The sequence below is a fragment of the Nomia melanderi genome, chromosome 8 (assembly GCF_051020985.1).
Source record: "Nomia melanderi isolate GNS246 chromosome 8, iyNomMela1, whole genome shotgun sequence".
NCBI classification, from domain to species: Eukaryota; Metazoa; Arthropoda; class Insecta; order Hymenoptera; family Halictidae; genus Nomia; species Nomia melanderi.
Genome location: NC_135006.1, coordinates 15,903,662 through 15,925,710, shown reverse-complemented (window position 1 = coordinate 15,925,710; position 22,049 = coordinate 15,903,662). Strand labels below are relative to the sequence as shown.

Here is a 22,049-nt window from a genome sequence, read left to right as displayed (position 1 = left end):
GTGAACTCGTCGGTTTCCTAGACGAAGTGGCTTCAGCGGTGGGTTCACGATGACCGATCAAGCTTTCAAGGTCCCGTTGCCCGCCGATCAAACTCCGCGAACTGTCGTTCCGCGCGGGTAAATCTCGGTTTCGAGATCACTCGGGTCACTTTACTCGCCGTTCGTGACGCTAACGGGACGCCCTCGACTCGGAAGGGAAAGCCCCGTTCAAGGGGAACGCGATCGCGCGGCTAAACGCGTCCGTTTCGATTCGCGCGGTCCTCGTGCGAATAAATTGTATTATGAATCGGAGTGATCGGCGGGCCGGATAAGCCGCCGCCGGCAATGATGTTATAAGCGGCCGTATTATATTGCGATCGTTATCGCGCGCGACACGCCATCTCGCGCGGGGACTTACGGTTTCTTTTTTTAATTCTGCGTCCGTTCTTTCTGCTTTTCTCCCTCCCCTTCAGCTTTCTCCGCTTACTCGCCGCGGTCCGGAGTGAGAGAGAGAGAGAGAGAGGCCGCGCGCTTCGAGCGTGTCCCGCCGCGTAACAAAATGGCCGGCGGGATGACGAATGGCCGCCTAACGAATAACAGAACGCCGCCGCGCAGAGATTTTATCCCCGTCGCGGGACCAGCCAGATCGCGCGGAATTCGCGCCGACGACGCAACTTCGCGACGCCGTCCCCTGCGACCCGGGAAATTGATTGTTTCTTGGAAATTTCGCGGCAAGTTTAAATTGAATTCCGCCGTTTACCCGGGGCCGCGCGACTCTCCGGCTAGTTTAAAAATTAATGCCGCTTTCATTGGCAATTAACGGAAGCTTTGCTTTATCCTGGCGCGAGTATAAGTTTGTACACTTTGTCTTGCAATTTTCAAACGCGAATGTTCGCGCGGAATAGAGGATGCGAGAGGAAGGGCCATTCCTCTGTTCGACAGCGAGAAATCGGAGAGTTTCGTTGATTCGTAAATGGAAGCGTGCCGACTTTAATGTGGGTGGCTTGAATTTTACTTCCTCGTCTTTAATAAACTGAACTCTATGTGTTCGTTAAAAACTGCTCAGGACAGGTTCCATGTTTTCCTACCGCAATATTTCAAACACGCTCAAGTTCAAAGAGAACGGAAAGAGAATTTTCTGTCGGGCAGGATATTACGGGCGCGAAATAAAATGGTGGAAACTTGCTTTGAATATTACTACTTTTCTGATGTTCCTCGCTCGGAGGCTACTGAGAGAATACGCTGAGAACGGCAGTCTGCTCGTCGCGCACCGAGATTCTGGGATGCTTCGCCTCAACGCTAAAACTACCAAGCAGTTGAATTGACTTTTGGAAATTTCTCTGTAGAAACTCCAAGAGTGCGTCTATCGAGACTTTTGACTAATCCAATTTGCGCATTGCTAAATCAATTTCTTTAATAGTTTCTCGGGAAAACTGCTATTACCCGTTGAACAATTGCAAGAAGAAGAAATAAGGGTAGTTTCAGTGTTAAGAATGCACCGATTAAAATAAAAAACTGTCGCGAACCGGCGGAAGGGGCGCGAGCGCACGCGCGAGTGACATTTCGCCGATGATCCTCCGCGACCCCTTCACCCCGAGCCTTATCATCACGCCCGGTTAAAGCACACGGCCGACTGGCTATGGATAAACGGCAATTACTCGCGGGTAAACCCGGTTGAATCGCAATTATCAATGTTTACCGAAGTGTTAGCTCGGCGAGAACTTACGATTAGCAGCGATACGCTCGATAAACAATCGTCCGATGAAATTTATTAGATTGCGGAGTGTGCGACTCCCGCCGGTCGCGTTTTCGGCGGTCGTCCATCATCGGGTGGCTCGAGGAAAACAACTTCCCATTGGCGCGCACACCGACATCCAAAGAACATTGTCCTTCGGAGAGACCGCGGAACGGGATGAGAGCGTTGTTGATCTTGAGAATGGATGCGCGCGATGTGTTCGGCGTTATTGATAATTTATCGTGGCGTCTCGTGATACGGAACATCTGCGGAGAAGAATCTAGTCTCTAACTCAAAGCTACCGGAGGTTGCGTTGCACTTCAGAGGCGACGCTGTTACTACTTGATCGGAGACAGCGATATTATAATCTTGTGTAGAACATTAATTGCAGTCGAGAGACTCCTTACTTCTTAATTATGATCGGTACACACACGCTGTAATTAATAATTGATCAAGCGACAGAGCAGAACTCTGCATACTCCATGGATATCTCTTCTCCGAAGTATAACAATTGATGACAGAAGATATCTAATTTGCATTCGAGAGAATTGCATAACACTTATGCTTATTAAATTCTGTTTAAAACCTTCAGAGTCTGATGCGTTGTTGTAACAGGCTAAGCTCCGCGTAATGCATTCGTGAATTTCCGCGTGTCAACGGCCACAAGTAATCAACGTCTCTCGTTTCACTTCTTTCTCTGTCCGCCAAGATTGTTTTAGGTTTCTCGTTCTTGTCGGATGCCGCGAGACACGAGGAACCGGCGTGCCATCGACACGTATCGCCGTCGGTCGAACCTCGTTAAAACTTGCTTACGACCGTTTGTTTCAGTTTACGAGCTGCTACGCGAACTCGGCGGCTATATACCCCCGAGGAACATCGCGCCGGCCGACATCACGCCGCTGGTGTCGAGGCTGTTGAGGGTGAACGGCGCGCCGCTCTTCGACTTCTACGTGGACGTGGATCTTTACGATCGCTCCAGGTCCTCGGTTTTCCTGGACCTGCCCACGAAGCACCACGAGGACGCGTTCTTCGCGGAGAACCTGGTGAGTCCTCGCTTTTCCCTTTCCTTTCGGCTTCTGGTTTCCTTTGACACTTGATTTACACGCGCAGCTGGCCTTTGCAAACGAACTTCGCTTGTCGAACGTGATCCGAACCTAAATTAGAACCCCAGTAGCCGATTTCTCGTCTCCCCTGGCTTCCAGTCTCTTTTAATTCTTTATTTTCGCGCGACGCTAACCCCGGCCAACGAGTTCCGCTTGTTAAACGCGTTTCATCGTCACCTGCAGACCGTCTATCGTAAGTTTGACGATCACGACACTCGCGGCTGCTACACGGACACCGCTGTTCGGGAAACAAGTTTCACCGACGCCGGTATTAACCCTCGTCGCTGGATGCGGGGTTATTTCGGCTTCGTGTTAACAGGGGGAAGCCGACAGTTCCACGCAAATTTCCGAAACATTCGGCTGATATTTGTGTCGGAGATGGTAACGAATACCGGGATGCGGAGTTACGAACTTGTATACTGCAATTGTGGAACGCGATACGGCTATTTGATATACAGGTTGCTCTTAAGTGGAAGATACATAAATGTATTCCTCCTCTAAACCCGGCCAATACTATCAGTAACTCACTGATCCTTAAGAACGCTGCTTAGAAGAAGAAGAAATCGAAATCTTGAAATCAACTATAATTTCCAAGTATTCATAGAACCCGATCTCACCCGTTCTCGCCGTAAAATTAAACAATCAGCCTAATAATAAACACATGACGACACGCGGCTCCATGAATATATTTTAAACCGCCTGTATTAACCGCGCATCCTAAAGATACGCTCCCCAACCCTAAATGACGCAGAACCACATCAACCCCGGGTATTAATAATCCATGAGCACGAGTATCGATCGGACATGAAGTCCTCCTCGCTGCAATCATTCAACGAAACTCCCGTGACATCGGCGCGCAGCCGAATGTGGCCCATGTGTCCCGCCGTCGTAAGTATTCTGTAAATCCTCGGATCGGCCGCGGCGCTTATTTATCGATTCCTCCGGGAAATTAACGATCGGGATTACCTCGTTCGCTTCTGCTGTCGAGACTCGGCCGGCGCATACTTCTCGGGGCTAATAGATAGCGCGTTTCACCGTGGAACCCGAGCTAATTCCTCAAGCAAACGTGCGGCGAGTCCCGGCGCGAGCGCATAAATCCTGTCCGGCGGTTAACGGCGCCGCGAGCGTTCGTCCGGACGCGATCCTCCCGCGACACCGCGCGGATCCTTTTTCTCCCGCGACGTACGCGCGACAGCTCGACTCCGGCTTCGTTAAAACATCTTCATTATTCATACGGACACCGCTTAATGCCGGGCTTATCGGCGATTCGCGAGCTTAATCCAGCGCACATGGTGCGCGGAGATCGATATACGCGCGGGCGGACGGGGTTTTTAACGTTTCAAAGTTTCCTCGCACGCTGCGCCGTTCGTTGGAATCCGTTCGTCGATGGAATGCTCGGCTGATCGAACTCTGACAGCTTTTACGATCGATTTCCGTTTTACGCTTGATTCTCTTGGAGGATTGGCGACTCGCTGGGTTATCTTTCGCTTTGTATCAAGGTGTGTTCAGATGAAACGAAGATACTCGTTCGAGAGAGAATATGTTCGATGTTATGAACGCGACGATAGCGTCATGGACGCTAACGCGTTGGTTAGGGGTGTCAGAAATATTCTTTATCGAAGAGTATTCGTGTCGGCGGTAAATATTTCTCTAGTTACGATTACATTCGTGATTAACACCGAGTGGCTGAACGATGAATTGTAATGTCGAGCGTCGAAGAACCAAGTATCGATGCGACGGTGGTCGAAAGGAGCCGGGTACCTACGGCGCCCGTGAAAGTTCGCAACTTTTCAGCCGCGGGCGATGGAAGTTCGATCGCGAGGTATACGTGTATCGGCCCCGTACTGCCGGGGGAGAACGTGACGGGCATTAATTATTCTTCCGGTTCTTTTAACTGCTTTCAACCACCATCACGTATCCCGATCGTGTTCGGTGAGCCGGCTGGGTGGCTCCTTCAAACCGCCTCCGTTGACGAGTTACGCGGCTGATCGTGATCTACAATTTATAACCGCGCTCGGGAAGCTCCGTTACAAATTTCAGACGGGAAACCTTTCAGTGGAGAGACCGAGGAACCGTTTAACGGTGAAAATTACAGCGGAAGATTGACGTCTCCAACTTATCCGCGAATGAGTTAATAGATGAGTTAATAGACTACATAAAATCGGGGATTTGTTTATCAACGGCATACGGCGAACCTAATTAAAGAACGTCCGGGTCTAACGAGAACCTTGACTCGGCAGCAACGGAGCACGGCGGAAGAGAGTCGGAAGCTTCCGTCCCATTGAAAGCTCGGGAATAAATACAGGGCGGCGGGAAGAGCGCGGCAGAGATTCATGAAAGAAACCTGACGAGAGGCGACGCGTCGCCGCGCCTGGCAATTTGACGCCATGGATTTTCGCCGGTGACGATCTGACCAGAATCGGATTATCCGGCGAATTGCGGATGCTAATTACAGAGCGCCGAGGACGAAATTGCGCCGGAGGAAGCAGCGCAGAAGGTTATTGGGCCGGAACGAGGACGATGCTTTGAGATTAAAGAGTGCCGGCTGATTGCCCCGAGCGCGATTAAGTTTCTTCTCGCAGTCCGCCGTTATTTTCCCGCCGCTGAGCGGCTACTCCCGATCGGCGGGAGGACTCGGCGTTCCTCCCGTCGGGGAACGTCGTCGCTCTTCGAAATAGACGCGCGATCGGAATAACTAGGAACCAGCGGGCAACGACACGTGCTCCGGATAGGGAACAAGTGGAACGAAAATCGCGATCGCTCCCGAGAATGTCTTTGAGCGCGCGCCACCGTCCTCGGGTCGGGAATTTTCGAGCGGTTTTTCTTGACAAGCGCTCCGAAGAACGCCTTGATCTTCGATCGCAGGCACGGCACTCGAGTCCGCCTCCTTTGATATCGGAGGCGTTAATTTCTTGTCTGGCGAGTGGCGCTATTCTCGAGCTAACGACGATGCCGGCAGATAGGCTCGGTATTCGTAACGACGGCGGAGATGAGAGAGGATTGATTAATTTTCATCTGTTGGCAATCGGGAAATACAATTCATCGGACACTGAAATCATCTCCGTTTAATCTTTGCACTCTGTGTAGCTTGTATCATTGCTTCGAGAAGGTGGTCGTTCAGATCTTGGAAACTAGAGGCTCGAAAATAGACGATTGGCATGTATTCGTTCATACTCGTACAATCGCGTCGATCAAATTTACCAAATGACGCTTCTGAAATGCAAATATGCGTGAAATCGCGATCAGTGAACCCAGCGTTATCCGTTCGGCTACACCAGAATGTCGCGACAGCATATATTCCAAAGACAGTGTATCGAAACCGCGAGAACGTCGAATTGAATCGAATTAAACCAATCTGAAAATCACATTTACATAATGTACAATCAACGGAAGATGTAATTGTCGAATTAGAATTCACTCGCGTCTAAGCAAGCTTCGCTATGATCGTCAATGGCGCTTCACGACGCTAACGGTGTACCGAAAGCAAACGTTCAACGCGCTTGGAGCAACAGTAGCCAAGAGGTGGAAGACGATCCGAAGCGTCTGAACCGAAAGCTTTCGCGCGAAAGCGCCAGCAAAGCCACACGAACATCGTTACGGAGCGGCCCAACCCGGCGAACAGTTCCGAATAACCCGTTCCTCGGTCCAGGGATTATTTTTGCGCGGATTGAATGGGCCATTGTCGGGGGCACGGGAATTCCGCGCGTACGGGGAATTAATTACGGGATTAAAAAATTAAAGTCCGGCTCCTATTAACCCCGTCTGTAATTCCCGGTCCGGCGGAACTTTTTAATAAAAGCCCCGGCGAAACGACTGAAGGGTTGAAAGGATCCGTTCAGACAATTGCCCGAAGCGGTCGTCGTGTCCGCGAGAGGGAGATCGGTGTCCCATCGGGTCCGCGCGTTCCATCCTCGTCCCCGACGCGTGCACCCCTTTTGTCCGGCAAGTTTCCTCACGATTGTGATAAGGGCGCCGGGCCGCGGGGACTTTAATACTTAAGCTCGACAAAAGGGGCTCCGCCGTGACAGCACTTCCACGTGCCCGTTAGCGGCCCGTTTCCGAGCGAACGACGCGGCGAGCTTTCTTCTCTCGTTCAGCCGATCGTGAATCAAACCTCGCCCCGGACGACTCCTCCGGGTCGTGGTCCTCGAACGTATTCGGTCAGAAGTATTCGAGTTAAGCAACTTTCGAGGATACTTTCCGCGCTCGCCGATAAGGGCCAGTTTGCTGAGAACGTTCCCGTACTCTCTCGAATACAACAGCGTCGCTGGAAACACGAGGAAATTGGGCTAACCAGATACAGACTGAATCTACTTATTGTCGCGTTAAAGGAATGAAGGTCTTCGTATTAACGACACCGAGTGATAAACGACGTAGGTAACGAGACCACAGGAATCAGAGGAACATTACAAAGAGAAAGAATAACAGTATGAACGCTACATAACAATCGCGGATAGAAATGGAACGAATTGAGCCAGACAAAAGAGCGCAAACACCGAGGTCTACCGAGTAAGCTGCATCACCCGAACCACGGCGAATACACGAAAATTAATTCCATCCTTTTATCTCCCGGAACACCGGCGAACGAGCAAATTTTTCGTAACGAGCGCCGAGCGGGCGCGACACTCGCGGCCTTAAAATCTCGCAAACATCCGAACATCCGGCGCGCACCATACTAATAATCGCGGACAACTCGTTTCGCAGCTGGTCGGAACTCCTCTCCGGCTTCTCGCGTTGGTAATCCCCGTCGGATCCGGCGAGAAACATCCCGTAAAACATGCGCAGCTCTCCGGGAACAAGAAATCATTCCGCGGAATGGCCGGCCGCGTACCGCACGCGGCAACGAATATCGGGATCCGTCGACGCTCCTTCGCCTTTCGATAAGAAATTCGCGCCAAAGTTACGATCATACGTGGGGCCGTGTTTCTCGTTTCGAATGGCTCGAGCACCGCGCTCTTCTCGCGCCGGCCGATCTTATTACGTTCCGGCGAGCGTCGCAGACGCGCCGTAACGGTCCGCTCGAAACCACCCACCCCCGTCCCGCGGGAGCAGCGTTCACGCGTATTCATTTCAATCCCGGCCAAAGGCGACGGCGCACATGTTCGATACCGTTCGAGGCTCGAATTTCGATATCGGCGTCGGCCGGGCGGCGGTCCGCTCGCACGGCAAGGAGCTCTCTCGCCGTGGTGAATTTCAATCGGGCTCTCTCGGTCGCCGCGACGAATCTGTTGCAGATGAATAATGGACGGCGGCCGCTGCGAGATCGGAGCGAATGCAGGGAACCGGCCTGCGATCGATCGATCGATCGACGGTGGCCTCTCGGTCGCTTTTAGCTAAGCCTTCGGCAACGACTTCTGGTTTCTTTCAATTTTTACGTGTTCCCTTCTCCTCGTTGGCAATCGCACTGCGACCCGATGCATTCGCTGATATAGGAATATCTGCTAGAAAGTAGTACAGGAAATAATAACACGGGACCGCAGCGTGACTGTACGCTTCCCTACTTTCAACGCTCGAGGTGCTCCCGCACCCGACTCCTGGGACTGTTCCTTAACCCCTTTACAATAACGCGTCAGACTCGCGAAAATGTCGAATTCGATCTGAATGTTATTTACGTCGAACACGAATTATCACCTACTATCGAGCTTTGACGCTTGCAAGCGTTTGCATAGAATATAAAATTATTTTGCTTTCCGACTAAAGCCTTAGCGACAAAGTTTGAACAAGTTAGGAAAGAAATCATACGACAAGGGGTTGAGAAAAGACTAAGGAAACTTCGTAGACACTCGAGCGTGATCGCAAATGCTCCTCTAAGTAGGTGTCCTCGATACCGGAAGGTAGACAATTACTGGAAAAGACGCGTATACCTAATGCGAATCCGATGCGTTACAAGCAAACAATCTGCACCCTCGGCGACAAGATCCCCGGATCCCTAACGGATTACAAGACATTACCGCGTTTCGGTCCAACGGAGCACCGTGTGCATCCGGCTGCCGCTTGGGGCTGCCGGCCAAAAGCCTTCCGCGACGGCGGATATAGAGCGATACTGGGGGGGCGATAAGCATAGCGCGGAAAATAGCATAAATCGCGGAGCAGCAGAGGGCCAGTATATTCGGAACTCGGCCAGTGCCGAGCAGCGGCGGGCCGGAAGGCTGAAAACGAAGAGGAAGTCGGCTGGCCTCGTGGCTCCGGCGTGGCCGGAGATATACGCGCGAGGATCGCGCCGCCTAGACGCGTTAGATAGAGCGCACGGAAGGATAGGAGCCAGGAATTTCGGGCGCGGAACAGCCAGGCGAAAACCGAAATAGCGCCGGGGGTTGCTTGGCGGCTGGCCAGGATCCTCGGCTGACACCGAAGAACTATCTCCCTAATTTTCTGCCCCCCCGGCCAACCCTCCTAGACTTGACCTTGTCGCGCCGCGAACCCTACCGCGCCACGCCCTGCGATACTCGCGCTCCGACGTACTCCGGCGCGAGTAAATGACACGACGTAATCAGAAGCCGACTGCTCGTTCGACGCTCAGACACGCGAGTCGGAATCGGGAGGATCAGCTTCGCTGGCTGGAGAATCCTAGCGCCGCTTGATACCCGGCTCGGATCGTGTTCGGTTATTAAAGCGTTCGAGCAGCGTATTTCGAGCTGACTCGGCTTCCGTGATACTCGGATCTTTCAGCTTGCAGGTTTGAACGACGACGCGAATTCGAATGGCAACGTTGTTTCTCATTGTCCCGTCCTTTAGGGTCGCTTATAGATCATTGGCGTGAACGCGGCGAACGATAAAAACTGTTGGAGTGAGAATTTAATGGAATTCCACGACTCGTAAAGCTGTCCGGCGATATTGTGATGGAATATATCGTCGGGAAGTACGACTTCGTCGTATTTATTTCAAGCCAGACTTACAGAACATTAAGCGCGGTGAAATTCCATTCTAACAAGCTTTATGTCTGTCCCGTGTACCGCGCGCGCAAGGATTTCGCTATCTGGCGTTCACTGTCGGTGGGTTAGCTCTCGCGAGGACCACCGACGGGAATAGCTTACCGTTCCTCCGGGGAAAATAAATATTCTCTCGCGTAATCCTCGCTCGTCTGCGAGCGGGCTTCCGTGTAGGAGCGCGCGCGTTCGTAAGTGTCGGAGCGAAGCGCGCTGCGATGGGACGATCGCTGATCGACGCAATTGACGCGCGGATCGCGATAATTGTCTAAGAACGCGGAGAGACGTTTCCGGCGTGGCGGAAGCTCGACGGGAATTTCGAGGGCGACTCCTCGATCGGGAATCGCAGGATTCCGAGGAACGCGGCGCGTAATCGCCGTGCAATTGTGACGCGGCGGGAGCTCCTCGCGATGGAACTTTCGCGTCGAATCGGGCTGAATTTTAATCTCGCAGACTGTTGCTCGCGCGACACGGCACGCCGGCGATCGCTGGGTTCCGTGCGGCCGCTCCATTTCGTAACGGTCAGTATCGTTTCATTATGCTAACGAAACATCGATTATGATAATGCACGGAACCGATTGAATTGCGTAGAATTAGTGTTACGCCCGACACGAAATGCGGCCGCACCTCCGCGCCGTTATCCTGCCGCTTCCGGCCACCTTCCCAACGACGTAACGCGACGGTAATTGGCCTCTGACGCGCGCTATCCGCGTGGATTAATTAAATGAAAAGGAAAGGCGGGAGAATCCGGATCTTCCACGTTTTCAGTCGATGTTTCCGGCGTGCCGAACGCCGCGAGGACTATCGATTTCGCGCGATGCGCTTTGTAATTAGGTCATTTTGATCGTTTCGAATAATACTGTACTTCTCGCTGACCCTTACAAATTAGCCGTTGATATCAACTGGACTAATTGGACGCGGGGAATGAGATAATAAACGAATCATACGATTCAACGCGATACGAAATGGGTTGAGGGGCCAACAAATATCCTGCGATCGGCGGGAAAAAAAAGGCATCGCGTTGCTTTCCATTGAATTTCGCTCGAGGCCGGCCTGTCTGAAGCTCGTGGAGTTCACCGGGCGTCGTTAAAATACCTCGTTAGCAACTATTTCCTGCACTGTCACCGATCCGCCGCTCGATCTCCGTGATTAATGGGACGTTCGCGTTCAGGGTCGCTTAATATACCTCGTATCTCGCCCGCGTTACGAATCATTAACAAAATCGATCCCCGCCGGCGCTAATTGATACCGCGGCTGCTCTATTTAAGCTCGCCGGCCGAGCTCCTTACGCCCGTCGAAGGGAACGTCGCGCGGTCTGGCGCCATTACCGACGCGTAACGGTAACAATATTTTCGTCGGCGCCGCGGGCCGCCTCGCGGCGAGCGAAATTCACCGTTCAATTACCATACTTTACCATAATTACGGTATTAAAGGATAATTTACCCATGGCACTTAACCTTGGGGCGTAATGTCCCTCAAAGGATAAATCGGGATGACGTACGTTATCGTGGCAACCCTTCCGAGATTCGCGTTCTCCCCTCGCGGTCGTTTCCTCCGGCCCTCGACAAACGAACAGCCATTTTGTCCCGTAATGGAATTCCCGTTCTGCACAGCTTCTGAAAAGAAATTCGACATAAAATTTTATGCTCACCGTTAGCACCGCGTACCGCGACTGCTCGCGTGTATACAGGGTGTCCCGGGTACGAACGATTCGAACTTCATGAAACTGAAAGCTAACGCATAGGTGAAAATCAAGGGGAAGTAACACGAAATAACACGAGTCGTAAACGAGACGGAATAATGCGGATAAAACGTAAGGGAACCAACGGTTCCGAACGAATTCACGCGAATTCGCGTCGGAACGACGACCACGACGCGCCAGCCCGCAATGCGAAATCCGCTCCATTTTAAGAGGCCGCGTAAGCGCGTTTTTTACCGTAGCCGTACACAGGAGAAGCGCGAATGCGAGCAAATATATACGCGGCGATAAAAGAGATGGGCTCGTGTGTGCTCTCCGCCGTTGTGTGCATTCGTAACGCGACGCGATACACCGTGCGCCCTTGTTTGCCGAATCGTTACACGCCTATCCCCCTTTTAGCCGTGTTCCTGCCGGTTTCTGCATGCAGAGGCTCTCCCCTCGAACCGCGACTCCGTGAACTTAACGCGAAGTCGACGGAAAACGCTCGGTTACCGTGGATCGAGGAAGAGTGTTTCCCTTACTTCCTCTTTTGCGCGCGTTACGATTATGGAACGACGAAGAACGACTAGGATTTATAAGAATGAACATGAATAAATGAAAGATTCGTAAGAAATCGTAGAGAAAGGGTGGGTATCATTGCGCATCGACGAACAGAGATCTCTGACGGCGTTCTTATGACGTACGAGGATTGTTGAATGAAGCTTGACTTAACATCTTTGCTGCAATCGAAGACGCTGATTCCTTGCTGGCTGATTAATGAACACAGTGTGTTTTATGATTTGTTTCTGCGAAAATATGTTCCGGTAAATGTGCGTAGTATAGACGATACGAAGAGTCGGGCATTTTGGAGAATGACTTGCACGAGATCATCGAATGTTGCGGATTTCATTGCTTCGCGGTGGTTCTTATGATGCACTGTTGTCACTTGTAGGACGAAAGGTTGCGATGGGCCAAGACGTTCGCGGCCACGGAGAAGCAGAAGCGGTCGGTTCATGAGGAAAGTCGGGCTTACACCATGATCAGGGTAGGTGCATACATATTTTCCTAGAGTATATTTTCTTACATAGAACGAGTAGACATTAAGGAAATCGAGGTAGGAACTTCTGCGCGATATTCTCACGAAGCTGAAGATATTTTAAAGCCGAACTACCGAGCGTAAGGGCTGAAGGGAATCCCTTGAATTCCGAGGACGGTATTTTTCTGCCCGTTCTCGGCCATATTTTTCGAAATCGCACCGCTCTACGCGACCGTCATACATCACGCTATCGGCGCTGTCGGACGAACGCGCGCTGCGTTGTCTACGTGCCACGATTTCCGCGGAATTGCTCGGTAACACCGTTTCGACGCTCGCTGCGCGTCCGGTGGAACGTTTTTTCCTTTCCCTCCGTTCGAGCACACCGCCACGGTACCCGCAGTGTACGCTGGAATTAATTGTCCTCGATGGAAATGATAAATTCGCGTCGATTCTGCGAGTTTCCCGTCGATTCGGCCCTGCGCCTCGTTACCAAGACGGACCAACTCCATCACAGATCCCTTTCGCGCTGGTAGACCGAGACAAAGCGAATCTATTACTCGACATATGATAGCGTGGCCGGCTCGTTACAACGATGCATCGCAGTTTCGCCGAGAGAGACAGGTTCCGGCATGATTTACACGGTCCGACCGCACGGACACGCCGCAATTCGATCAAAGATTACTCGACGACTCGCTAACGATCCGGCGAAGGCCGCGCGTCTTCCCGACCTCCTTCGCGAGTCCCGAAATCGAAACGTCTCGCGCGTCTCCGACGGAATCGATTATACTTCGTTCGAATCGGGGTTTACCGAAGTTCGAAGCGGCAGCTCGAGTCATAAGTATGACGGAGATTATTATTAATTCGCGCTGATCGGTTCTCGAGTTCCCCCTCGGAAGTTCGGCTCGCTCGAGGTCGGCGGGATCGATCCGGCGAAATATCAATTAACAGATTTCGGGCAGCGTAGTTCCCGGAGGGAGATTCCGACGGCGATATTCGCGAATCTAGACGGTGATTCATCGGCGGTGATCGCGATCGAGGAGGAGGCGCGCCGGGGATATTCCGGGGAGCCGCGAGACTCGATTTATTTGGAGGAACGAGAGGGGATCACCGTGATACGATTGTTATACGGGGCATCGCGTTGTCGTTACGTAAATTGAACGTCAGCCAATCTGCCGGATCGAACGGGGACTAAAGAGGCGGCCGATAGATTTTTCTCCGGGCCGAAAATACGTGGCCCGGATAGGGGATCCCGGATGCAGATTTTTCTCATTTCCCGATGGTATGTAAATCCGCGGGAGAGGAGCGCCGATCCGTTGGGCCGGAGGCGTCGGGGCACACTTGACCCAGTTGTCGGCCCGGGCGAAATCTCAATCTCGATATTAACCGCGATCGCGGCGCCGATTCGATCGAGAAGTAGCATTCGCGGAATGCGGCCCGGCGTGATCGATGGAACGCCCGGAACGTAATTAGGTTGCCTATACCGACGGATAAAGCCCCGGCGCGGCTGGATGCCGCGTCGTTATCTCTTGTTATTTAAGCGGGAGAGGTATTACGCGCGCGCCGCGGAAAAACCGCTCGTAAAACGGGGCAGGCCGGTCCGCGACGCGATTCGCGGCTCCGTTTTTATCGACGCGAGGCGCGGTTTTACGGGAGACGGAAAGCTCTCGGACTCTTTCGCGTCAACGTGCCTTGGGAGCTGATAACGCGGTGATTCACGGTTCGCCGGTGGATCACGAGAACGATCTTCGAACGCGCCAGCAGACTCGGAACAGAATTCGCTGTTAACGCTGCGTTTAAGGGCACTTACTGCTGCGAGCGATCGTGATTGAGTTTGTCGAGTTGCATCCCAGCGCATTTCACCGAGAATGCGATTCTATTTTCTCGAGGTTCGCACCTTACGGTGTCTTGGATCTTACGGGGGTTCTGTAAATTCCTGCGAAGGGATCTCTACGTTTTAGAAAGATTCATAGGATCCTTCGGATCTAGATAAATTTAAAGATCTGGGTTCTAGAGGGACCAGCTTTCAGGAACATTCCAAGGGGTTGAAAATCTTTATAAGGATCTATAGGACAGATCGAAGAGACTAACAAGCGACGAAGACGTACCGAGGTCTTCCTAAGAATCTTCAGTCTCTTAACTCCTTGCACTTCGAGTTTCACCGGTGATCAGAATTTCCAAGGATGAATGTCACGAGCGAGACTGATCCTCTTTCCCTGTCGCTTCTCTTCTTCGTGACTCGAGTTTTACCCTCGTAGAGCGAACAGTTAAAGGGTAGCAAAGAACCGTGGCAGATATTTCGTTGTCTCCCCTCGATCGGCGGCCTGCGATCGCCAGAAGGTCGCTCGTGAATTACAGTGAAGCAGTCTCGCGTCTTTGACGGGCGGAGTGGCTCGATAAGCGGAGCGGGCTCGTGTATCACGCGAAAAGTTTGTAAGCAGTTTATCTTGGCCCGGTGAGCGATTCCGTTATCGGATCGCTGCGTGTGCACACGAGTTCGCCGCGTCGATGCGGGTTCAACTTGTCCCCCCGGTCGGTCTCGAAACTTCCGCCGGCTGTACGTAATCGCCTTTCGCGCGAAAATAATTACTCGCTTAAAGTTCCCGCTCGCGGGAATTGCTTCCCGGACGGATTCGAACGGCGGGGTCTTCGTCGATCGCGGACCTCGCTTCGGTCGCCTCGAAGAATCCGTTATTGCGAGACCCCGGTCCGATAAATTAGCCCCGTACCGAGCGTCGCGAGCAGGCAAATAGCGAACATCGCCGGGGAAACTTCTCGAATCGGATCGCCATCGATCGGCGGGGCGGGGGATTTTTCAAGCGGAGTCCGATTGAAATTTATCGCGTCGACGGGACGCTTCCAGCGCGCTGATTTATATTCGGCCCGTTTCGGGGACGGGAAACAGAGGAGGGAATTAAGACGAAGGACGCGACAAGAGACCCGCCGCCACTGCCAGATCCAGGCTCCTCGACTCGCTGCTTGTTTTGCTCGTCTGTTTGCGTCACGTACCGGAAGAACGACTCTTCCGCCGGCGGCCCTCGTTTTATCGAGTGCGATCCTCCTCCGGGCCGTACGCTCGCGTGCCGTCGGGCTGTCTCTCGGATACCGTTTCCTCGAGGAAAACACTTCGGAATATTGGACTGTACTGAACGAAGTTCGATATATAGACTGACAAAATGTCCCGTACGTATCGCTCGCTTCGGGCTGGCCGTTTTCGTAATTTTTCACTTGCTGTTTGACACTGGACTCACCGAGCGGGCCATTTTGACGCGTTCCGAACTTCGCGAGGGAAATTACAGAAACCGTTTACATTCTTTTTCTGCTAATTGCACTGTATAATTATGTTGTTCTTAAGTTTTTTTTCAACGTGTAACTTTGTTCATAGGTTAAATTGACTCGTTGGTAGAGATAGGTATGTAAGAATGCCGGTAAACCTAGCGTTAACCTCTTGCGCTGGAAAGACGTGTCATATTACTCGTACTAGATTATTTTGAAATATATCACTCTATACAGAACTAGCAGTAAACGAAATTAGTGTACACACCGCGTGAAATAGGTAAGAACGAAATTCCTCGCAGAAATCTTTGCCGATTCCCTGAATTCGTTTCAGCGCGATAGATTAACCCTTTGCGGTCGAAGTGCTCTCGGTTTCTCACTGTGAGGTTCACGTCGACGTTCATTCGATTACAGCTTAATACGACGCTCCATTTATTTATTCAAGAATATTTCAGAGTCATTGAAATGTTACCTTTAAAGGGTACAATTGTGAAGCTACAAAGAAATATAGAAAGAATTGTTAAAACAGGTAGAGGTGGCAATAAAATAGAATGTCGAGTCTGACTCGACATAGGAATGCTAAGGGTTAATTGACTTGATCTCAAAGAAGCGCGAGAAAAAGGGTTCGAAAGACTGGGGAGCTGCACCGACGTACGAGAACGGAGAGATCTAGCGCGGTCGTCTTCAGACGCATCTTCTTGCATTCGTTACCTCGGCTTTTCATCGTCCCACATCCGCGATTGTTCGGGGGAAACGAATTTTTCCAGTAGCCGAGCGTTTTGAAACGAATGTGGGAGGATATCTAACACGACACGCGACAGCCTCGAAGGTTCTCCCTGCGGGGCGTCCGAGCCGCTCGGCCGGCGAGCGAGAGGCAAGCCGGAAAACGATAAACGACGAGCCGTTTCGTGAAAAAGTTTCAGCGGTCCGGCCACGCGAGCCGGCCGATCGTCGTATTTATTCACCTGTCTCCTCCTAACGGCTGCGCCTCAATGTTGGAAATTCGCAGCCGGGTCTAATAATTCATGGATCCGTGGCGTCGCATGATACACGGCACAGAAGAACGGAATATTTATAGCCTTCCACCGACCTTGCTGCCGTTCGTCGATGTTACGGCCATGTGGGTCAATGTTTCTCCATCTTGACGACGGAACGAAGAATGGGGAGGCGAAGTTTCGCCGACGGTCACCGAGAGAAGTCTTTGTCTTGCATCGAGACTTTCGCGTCACTGTTCCTGTAGGGAGTTCGAACGACAGCTTCTGTCGGTTTCCGTTGCGAATGGCATTACGAGGACGGATGCTCGGTATATCTCAAGATGAAATCGAAGTTGCAGTTCTACGTTCTTCGGTTCTACATGGTTTATACGTAGACCTCGCGTTATACTTACCGGGAATACCGAAATCAATCGGAAACGATCTTCGTCGGAGGCAAGATTCGAACTCCCGTTGCACCCTCTGGAAATCACGGAGAACCTTGGCAGTCGAGACCGGCGCAAGAACTGTGCGTCGTTAATATCATCGAATGCCTTCCGATTCGGCGTTATCAACGGGCCGTGCGAGCCGAGGCCAGATTCGCGGAAGAAGTTCGCCAAGTAGCGCGCATAGTTCACCGGGTCGCGTCATAACTGTCCCGACGTACAACACTTAGCTTAGAATTAATTCCCGTCCGCGGGGCTGTAATCCTACAAGTGATTTGCTAAGATCGTTTCCGGCCGGCGTTCGCGTTCGGTTAACGGCGGAACGCGGGCCAAGGCATGATGCCAAGTAACGCAACAACGAGCCGAATTGTTATCGGCGCGGAACAGCGGCACCTCAGCCACGCTGTCCGAAGACGCTCCGGATGCTCGAAGAGTTCCATCGCAATGTTTCCGTCGGATTTCACCTGATCCGCGAATCTTGCTGCTGTCTCGCGTCAAACGAACAGATAAACTTAGCCCTTACCGGACCAACGCCACCGTGCAAGACACGTGGCACTTTTACTTGGCGGCAACAGTCATTTTAGTGTTTCCATTACTGTTACTGTAACATTTACAATTAACACGTTAACCTTTGTGGTCCGACGTGCTTTCGGCTTCTCGCTTCGAGGTTCGCGTCGACGTTATTTCATTCGATTACATCTTAATACGACGCTCTGATTATTTATTCGAGAATAATTAGGAATGAAGTGGTAGCATTAAACCGTGCAATTGCGATGCTACAAATATACATAGAAGATTTTTAAAATTAGACGTTGCAATAAAATCGAATTTTCAGTATTGTGCTGTCACTTCTGTGAAGTTGTCTCCGATTGTTATCTATGTTATTTCGGCGGTAGGCAAACTTCAAATACTTCCGGTCCGTTAAGGGTTAGTTACACTTCGGCCAGTGTTCAACGGTACAGACGAGTCCCCCGGTATTTATACTACAGCAGCGCGACGGCCTACTCCCGGATAATAGACAGAAGACCGGAAGTGGCCCGTCGTTTGACATTTCAATCGAAGACACTTCGAATCGGATGCTTCGGTGCACCTCGAGTCGCACAGAGTCGTTCTTTTTCGAGAAGCATCGCTCGAAGCGTTCAGCGAAGCGTTTCAAATACCCGGCTCGATTCATTGGTCCGCGACGCGAGGACACTCCAGAAATAACGGGCCACCGTCGGGCACGTCGGCAGGGGAATCGGTAACGAGTCGCGGCGGGGTCGACCGCGAAAATTGAAGGGTCTCGATCGCTCGACCTGGAACGTCGCGCCCGGACAAGATTCCACCGAAGAAATTAGCAGCGGGATGGAAACGGGGCGCGTTTCCCAGCGAGCACGACGACGCCGTCTGCGGACGGAAAAATTGCGGGGTCGTCTGAGGATCGGGCACGCCGGAAACGAGCGCGCGCGACGGAGGAGACCGGGGCCGACCCGAGAAATTGCGGGGCTCGAGGAAGATCTTCCGCTCGATTTCACAGTATGAATCGGTAAATGAAGAGTAGACTACGTAGAAATGGCACGGGAAGATGAAATGCGAGGAACGGGGAACAATTTTGCGAGCACCGCCCGGTGGAAGGGGCCGACGAAAACGGGCGAGACGAGTAATGGAGCGATGCAGAGGGAGGATCGATGGTGTAAGATGTCCGGCGAGTGCACGCGGGAAATCTATTTCCTTGCAAACTGCAGCAATAAAGCGGCGATAACGCGTTTCGTCCGACCCGACGCCAGTCATCCACTGTTTTCAGCTCGGCTGGCATGGAGTCGCCGTCGCTTCTTGCTCCGTCGTTGACGCACTCTTTCGGGAAGAGAAGCGGTCGCGAGAAGTTCGGATTTCCAGACGGAATCGTGATTATTCATTCCACACGGATCGATACGCGTTCCTTCGACGTCGGATAGTTCCGTTCTTCCACGTTTCTGATATTCAGCCGCGCAACACGGGAACCGTAACGGTTCATCTTTCCCGATAAACGAAAATACTCAGCTCCCCGCGTAACAGATGCAACCGCGCCCCGAATTAGCGTCTGTTAAACGGGGACCGCGGTGTTTATCTCGTTCGTTCGTCGAAGTTTTCCGGTCACCGCGCCGCGTATTCCTTTCGAGACTTCTCTCGCGGGAAACCGATACGGCGGGGAATATTAACAGCGTTCGTATCGGTTTTCAGATAATTAATTGGATGGAAGTTCGAGATAGATCGGCGGCTCGGATTGAGCGAGGAATTCGAACGAGGGCGGCCGCGGTGCGCCGAGCGCCGACCGCGCATCGGTCCGCGCTGAATTTCTCCCTTTTCCTCGACGGTTGCGTGAACACTTCACGACTCGTCTCGGGACGTGTCCGGACGTCCCGTCGAATCGACCGACGAGTGGACGGAATTTAATTTCGTAATTGACACGCGAGACGAATCGACTGACGGCGCGCGTCTTAATCTTTCAACTGCGACGCTAACTTATCGGAAGCGTACCTTACCTACGCGACACGAAAAATGCGATAAATATTAGCGATTTCTTGACATTTCTCTTAATAACCATGGTCGAACGGCTATGAAGAGCAAACCTTATTCGGTTCACGGGTCTTATGAACGATATCATGCCCGGGAAGCAAACTGTCGACCCCTGAACCTGTCGCGGCGGTCCGCTGGCTAAAAGGGAAGATAAATTTTTCGTGGCTGCAATTAAACAGGAAACGCGGTAGCGAAGTTGCGGGTTCCCGGCGGTAGTTTAACCAGGGTACACAGTGGGCGGGGACGCTTTTACGGGAAACTTAAACGGAAACTTAAAACGTGGCTAAATATATTTGCGGTTTAACCGCTGACGGAACGCCGGCCGCCGCTCTTATTTAGATAATTGGACGACTCCGCGTTTACCGCCGAGAAAGAACTAATTAATCGGCCTTGTTCTCTGCATTCGGTTCATATGGAATCTGCACGATAATAATCGTTATAATTCATTTTTGTCGCTTCGTGGACAAAATCAGAAGACCGAACATACGATTCCGCGTGTAGATTACACCGCGCGAGACGAGAAAGAATCATTGAAGAAAATCTATCACGCGTCTGGTCCCTCTCGATTCCACCGGTTCGTTAATCGAACACCTTTCCTCTCAAAATCGATTCAAATTCCCCTACAAACGATCCACTGGAGCACGGATGAGACAGAAGCCGGGCGATTGGCAATCGAGACAAACAAGGCGACGATAGGAGTCGGTAACTTTCCTGGACGCCTGGAGGCGATCAAAGCGATTCACTCGGTGCCAAAGATACTCCGCTAATTCTCTTCTCAATGACGCGATGATATCGGGTCGTACAGATTTCGAGCGGCGTCCCATTTCTCGCCGAAGGAGAGACGATCGTCCATGGGAAGATCGTCCGTGGAACGAACGTTCGACGAGTCCGGATTCCCTTCGGAGATAATAAATGAATACCGGAGTTTCGTAATTTGGCACGGATCCGCCGCGAGTCTTTGACCGAGCGTCTTTTGTTCGCGCCAATGGCGAATTGGCAGAGCGACGTGGCCCACTGTCGTAGAAGCGCGTCGTTCGGAGCGGGCGCCAGCCGGCGTCGCGTCGCATCGCGTCGCGACAGGGAATCGACCGTTGTCCGCCTCGCCTCGCCTCGCCGCGCCTCGCCTCGCCTCGCCGCCGTCTGTCGCGTATTAGCAATACAGGATTTTTCGGCTGGTAATAAAGAGCCGTCCGCGGAACAAATGGCGGTTCGCCGACTAGCAACGCTGGCTGGCCTAGTTTCTCGGGACGCGCGTATGCGACGCGATCGCGACGTTGAGCATTATTCGAATAGAACTTTCCTCGGATAATAATAAGGAATACATAATTAATCGTTTCAGGGGGCAACTGTCGGTCCGAATTTCTCCGTGAATTTTTAACCGTTATTCCGAGCAGCTTTCCCAGGCTGCAAGCAACGTTGCACGACGATGCCTCCTCGAACTGAACCTGCTCGTTCGCCGAATGGAAATCAAACCGCGACCACCGAAAGGGAAAAGGTTCTCCCGTTTGATTTTCCTCTTTTCGCTGCCTCGGAGCCAGGCTCCGGATTTTTTCGGCCTCCAATGCTCCTTTATCCGGCGCAAGATCGATCGCGATCTCGCCTTTATGCCGAGAATGCTCGGACTTATTCCCGACGCAGTTCCGCTGGAAAAATCGCGGACTTTTCGCATCGGTTCCCAGCTTCGGCTAGGCTGCCACGTTGCGACTAGGCCGTTTAAATCACGCGACTACGACGGGGACGCGTTCCACCGATATTTCGAGGATTTACTGTGTCCTATAAATTCCGAGAGGCTCGCGGGCCAAGATCGCCGCGATTGGGACCGTTTCTTTTTTTACTTCGACCGGCCGAACACTTGTACATCGCGGATTCTTTAATACCGCTTGCAACTCGCGAGCCCTCGGTTCGTAATGAGACGATTTACTTCGGCGTTAACTCTTAGTGACGACAGACAACAAAATTCTCACGAGTTGTCACGATATAGTACAACAACGGGTCAACGATCAGTTGCCTTTTTCCCTCAAAGTTTCAGCGCCGCAAATTTCATCGCAATCCCTCCCAACACGAAAATCTCCCGACATGCATAATTCAGTCAATTTGTTTAACGCACGCGTATATCATAGCCGCGGTCCTCCGCGATGTCCCTAGAGGCCGCGCGTAGATTTATAGCCAGAAGACACGCCCGACCCGCGGATATCGCGCGCGGCGTCCGTTCCACGCGAAAACGAAGTTCACCGTAGAAAATTGAATCACTCCTAACAGCGGCCGCGAGAGAAAAAGACCGCGGCCAGCTCTAGATTTCCGTGTTATTACAAAACCACGCGGACTCGTGCACTCGACGTAGCGTTCCGAGCGCAGCGCCGTGCTCCC

At 52.1% G+C, this 22,049-nt stretch overlaps 1 protein-coding gene across 4 annotated transcripts in view; it reads left to right on the top strand.

Annotated features, from left to right (window-relative positions):
- LOC116432637 (neprilysin-1) overlaps nucleotides 1-22,049 on the top strand; it is a 109,970-nt gene that overhangs the window by 65,706 nt on the left and 22,215 nt on the right. For 3 of the 4 annotated variants that reach the window (XM_076369715.1, XM_031989796.2, XM_031989797.2), the window contains 2 exons: nucleotides 2,543-2,757; nucleotides 12,374-12,466. In XM_076369715.1, coding sequence (XP_076225830.1) covers nucleotides 2,543-2,757; nucleotides 12,374-12,466 — 308 coding nt within the window. The remainder of the gene's footprint in view (nucleotides 1-2,542; nucleotides 2,758-12,373; nucleotides 12,467-22,049) is intronic. The other variant, XM_031989798.2, reaches the window with a different exon arrangement.